General features: G+C 36.4%; 1 protein-coding gene across 1 annotated transcript; it reads right to left on the bottom strand.

The window, feature by feature from the left end:
* Window positions 1-3,636: 3,636 nt before the first annotated feature.
* On the bottom strand, window positions 3,637-4,575 carry Or2l13c (olfactory receptor family 2 subfamily L member 13C). The gene has a single exon (NM_001000043.1). The coding sequence runs from the start codon at window positions 4,573-4,575 to the stop codon at window positions 3,637-3,639; it is 939 nt and encodes a 312-aa protein (NP_001000043.1).
* Window positions 4,576-4,784: the final 209 nt, after the last annotated feature.

Here is a 4,784-nt window from a genome sequence, read left to right as displayed (position 1 = left end):
AGAACATCAAATATAACCAAAAGAAACACCGTATATAATATTATAGTTAAAACTCCAAACACACATTGTTAGAAATTGTATTGAAACTGCATGAGAAAAACCACAAGTAACTACTAAAGGGAAACTAATCAGAATAATAGCCAATTGTATCAAATTATAAGCATGGCCTGTTCTTGCACATACTAGTGTCTCTCAATCTCTTTCTGCAGAGATTTAAATGTTTCATTGTAAATATCCTTCACCGCTTTGATTAGGTTCATTCTAACATGTCTTTTCTCTACCATAAGTGCAAGTGTGTCCAGGATCTCTTTCAAGGCTTGTTTGTTGTTTCTTTACAAAAAAGGTATGAAATTTTGTAGAGTTAATCCTATGTACTGCCACTTCATCAAGATTGTTGGTCATCATATCAGGTTTCAATGTAATTTTAAAGATCTTTTACATATAATACCATGTCATCTGAAAATAGGCATGGTTTGATTATTTCTTTTCCTATTTGTATTCTTATAATTTCTCTCTTTGGCTTCATTTATTCATGACCCACTGAATTCATTGATTCATGCAGTGCTTTGAAGACTCTATTAAAGTGGACTGGAGAATGGGTAGATCTGCATTCTTTATGGTTAAAGTATAATTAATAGTAGGTTGTTTTATTGATTTAAACTGATTTAGGCTTCAGGATCACATACATAGATTTACTATGTTGAAATGTTTGCTCTAATCTTACTCTATAACCTTCATCATGAACACATGGTGAATTTTGTCAAAAGCTCTTTCTGCATTTATTGAAAATATCATGTGATTTTTGCTTTTATATAACGTGATTTATTACATTAATTCACTTTGGTTTTTGAAGCATCCCTGCTACTCTAAGATAAAGACAGAGCCTTGGCAAATTAACCAAAAGAAAAAAGATCACTAAACTTTGTACAATCATTAATGGCCTTAGAAGCATCACAAAATGCACCATGGCAGTGCAATACACTACCAAGAAATATTTGAATGCCCTATATCCTCCTAAATTGAAAAATATAGAAGAAATGGCTAGATTTCCAGATGCATGAAATCCACCAAAGTTAAACTAAGAAAAGATGAACGATTTAAATAGATATACCTTAAATGAGGAGATTCAAATAGTAATAAAATCCTTTCACATAAAACAAGCCCAAGACCAGAGAGATGGGCAGAATAATTCTACCAGACTTTCTTTGAAGTTCTCAAGTCAATTCCTTCTTAAGTTATACAAACACACAAACTGAACCAGAAGGAGCATTCTTTTTTTTTAATTAACGAGTATTTCTTATGTACATTTCGAGTGTTATTCCCTTTCCCGGTTTCCGGGCAAACATCCCCTCCCCCCTCCCCTTCTTTATGGGTGCTCCCCTCCCCTTTCTCCCCCCATTGCCATCCTCCCCCCAACAATCTAGTTCACTGGGGGTTCAGTCTTAGCAGGACCCAGGGCTTCCCCTTCCACTGGTGCTCTTACTAGGATATTCATTGCTACCTATGAGGTCAGAGTCCAGGGTCAGTCCATGTATAGTCTTTAGGTAGTGCCTTAGTCCCTGGAAGCTCTGGTTGCTTGGCATTGTTGTACATATGGGGTCTCGAGCCCCTTCAAGCTCTTCCAGTTCTTTCTCTGATTCCTACAACGGGGGTCCTATTCTCAGTTCAGTGGTTTGCTGCTGGCATTCGCCTCTGTATTTGCTGTATTCTGGCTGTGTCTCTCGGGAGCGATCTACATCCGGCTCCTGTCGACCTGCACTTCTTTGCTTCATCCATCTTGTCTAATTGGATGGCTGTATATGTATGGGCCACATGTGGGGCAGGCTCTGAATGGGTGTTCCTTCTGTTTCTGTTTTAATCTTTGCCTCTCTATTCCCCGCCAAGGGTATTCTTGTTCCCCTTTTAAAGAAGGAGTGAAGCATTCACATTTTGATCATCCATCTTGAGTTTCATTTGTTCTAGGCATCTAGGTTAATTCAAGCATTTGGGCTAATAGCCACTTATCAATGAGTGCATACCATGCGTGTTTTTCTGTGATTGGGTTACCTCACTCAGGATGATATTTTCCAGTTCCAACCATTTGCCTACGAATTTCATAAAGTCATTGTTTTTGATAGCTGAGTAATATTCCATTGTGTAGATGTACCACATTTTCTGTATCCATTCCTCTGTTGAAGGGCATCTGGGTTCTTTCCAGCAGAAGGAGCATTCTAAACATCTCTCACAATGCTAGTATTACTCTACTACCAAAACAATGTAAAGACACAACAAAAACAAAGAAAACTACAGGTTAATAGCCTGATAATTATACTTTCAAAAATATTCAATGAAATATAAACAAACTGATTGTTGACACATATAAAAAGATTATCCACAGCGCAGAAACATTTAAGTTAAATAAAAACACATATAAATGTGATATAGTCCTACCCAATATTTCATTTCCATGTTTTATGAAAATGAGAAAAATTCTAGGTCAATTAAGTCCCTCTAGAACAGTCGCATACAGAAACATTTGGTAAGGTAGTCAGTATCTATGAATCACAGTTCACAGAAGCATGCTTAAAAGAAAAGAAACAAATGAGAACTTTAAAATCATTAATGCCATGCATTTATATTTTATTGCTTCTCATTCTATCAAGACTTAGTAGACCAATGACACATTATAAAATATTTTGTGTATATAAAAAATATTTCAGCTGAAAAATAAATATACTTATTTATGAGGTACAATGTAATATTATGATACATGTAAATGTTATATAGTGACAGAATCAGGGTAATTAGCAAATTTATAACTGAAACATTTTTACTTCTTTAGGAAGAGTGTATTCAACATCCTGTCTTTGAGATATATGAAACATTGTGTTTAACTATATTTATCCAAATGCAGAATAACGTACCTAAACCTATTTTGATTGATGAGAACAGCATTTCAGTAAGTGCTGCATATGTGTTGAATAGTGGGCTATGTCTTTTAATCATTTTGAGTTTGTTATATTTCAACTTTGACCCATAGGGGAATTGACAGATTCCAAAATTTTCTAATTTTATGTTATTAATGAAACATACTCCTCATATTTCCAATCACAACAGGATTTGATAAACATTGTCTTTTTTATGACAATATTCTGCATAGGGTGAAATAGTACTTACTTGTGGTTAATGCTGATATTGTTAAAACATTTCATGACCTTGAGATGGCTCAATTTTCCTACATAGTAGACACAAGCCCCATGTGAGTATTGGTTATTTAAATGGGTACAGTCCACACTGTAATATGTTGTACATATTGAATATACATACATATTTACTAACGAAAAGGATGAAAGCAAAATATAAAATCAATGGAATTAATTCATGTTAGTTTTGTACAAACACATGTTAATATCAACATAAATAGTATCATGTCACAGTAATATTTGTAAACTCTTAAGGTATAATGTTAATTAGTGTTATGAGTTAAATTAATAAGTGAATAATTATAATAGTTTTAATAATGAATGTTTTAATATTAACTAGTACTAAATCACCAAAATTATTTCATGTGTGTGGTGGCACACATTACATCTGCAAAGGATGACACGTGTCTAGATATTCCTCAGAGGAAGTGAAAGAGGAGTAGTGAGGGAATGATCAAGGTTTCATGAAAGAGAATGTCCCAAGGATTCTTGACATGGCTCCTAAGACCTCCTTATTCCTCAGGCTGTAGATGATGGGGTTGAGCATGGGGGTGAGGATAGTGTAGAAAACAGCTAGAATCTTATCCTCTGTAGGGGAACGAAGACTTCTAGGTCGAAGATAGGTGTAGACGAAAGGTGCGTAATAAAATGTCACCACAGTTAAGTGAGTTGAACATGTGGTGAAGGCCTTTTTCTTTCCCTCTTTGGAGCGCATATGGAAGACAGCAAAAATGATCCGACCATAAGAAGCTGTGATGCCAAGAAAAGGCAGAAGGAGAAAGAGACTCGTGCTCACAAAAACCATGTACTCATAAACCCAAGTGTCCATACAGGCCAGGGGCAACATGGCAGGAACATCACAGAAGAAATGGTTAATGGACCTAGAACGGCAGTAAGGAATATGGAGGGCATAGACAGTGTGTGCTAAAGAATTGATGGAGCCCAATATCCAGGATCCTATGATCATCTTCAGACACATTATTTTGCTCATGCGAATGGGATAATGAAGGGGATGGCAGATGGCCACAAAACGATCATAAGCCATGGAAGCCAGAAGTAAGCCCTCAGAACCTGCCATAGTCAAAAAGAAAAAGGACTGCATTCCACAGCCCAGAAAGGAGATGTTTTTCTGGCCAGAGAGGAAGTTAAATGCCATCTTGGGAACAGTGGTACAAATGTCCATCAAGTCCATGAGAGAGAGCTGGCTCAGGAGAAAGTACATGGGAGTGTGAAGCCTTAGGTCCACACGAATGAGGTGGATCATGGCTGAGTTTCCACACAAAGCCAGAGAGAAGACAAAGATTGTGAGCAGCAAAAGTAGGAGGCCAGTTTGGTTCTGTGGAAGCAACCCTAACAGAGTGAAATCACTTGAGCTTTGATTCCATTTCTCCATGAAAATGTGTACCTTTATATTTCTTGAAGAGTGACCTGAAAGAAAATATATTTATCTTATGAAGTGGAACAGAATAAAGAGGGACTAGCTTATAATCAATGTTTGTTTATACTGAATTGTTCATCTTCCAGCACCGTCATTCTGTTGAATGTATTTTGAATTCTGAACTGACTGTTTCTTCTCAGGCCATGTTCACAACTCAGATGGCC

The sequence above is a fragment of the Rattus norvegicus genome, chromosome 11, assembly GCF_036323735.1.
Source record: "Rattus norvegicus strain BN/NHsdMcwi chromosome 11, GRCr8, whole genome shotgun sequence".
Taxonomy (NCBI): domain Eukaryota; kingdom Metazoa; phylum Chordata; class Mammalia; order Rodentia; family Muridae; genus Rattus; species Rattus norvegicus.
The sequence above is the reverse complement of the archived record's forward strand: the minus strand, read 5'-3'. Positions and strand labels throughout refer to the sequence as shown.

Bases quoted from the DNA above. Each gene is read 5' to 3' on its own strand.
- Or2l13c (NM_001000043.1), bottom strand. From the start codon at position 4,575: ATGGAGAAATGGAATCAAAGCTCAAGTGATTTCACTCTGTTAGGGTTG.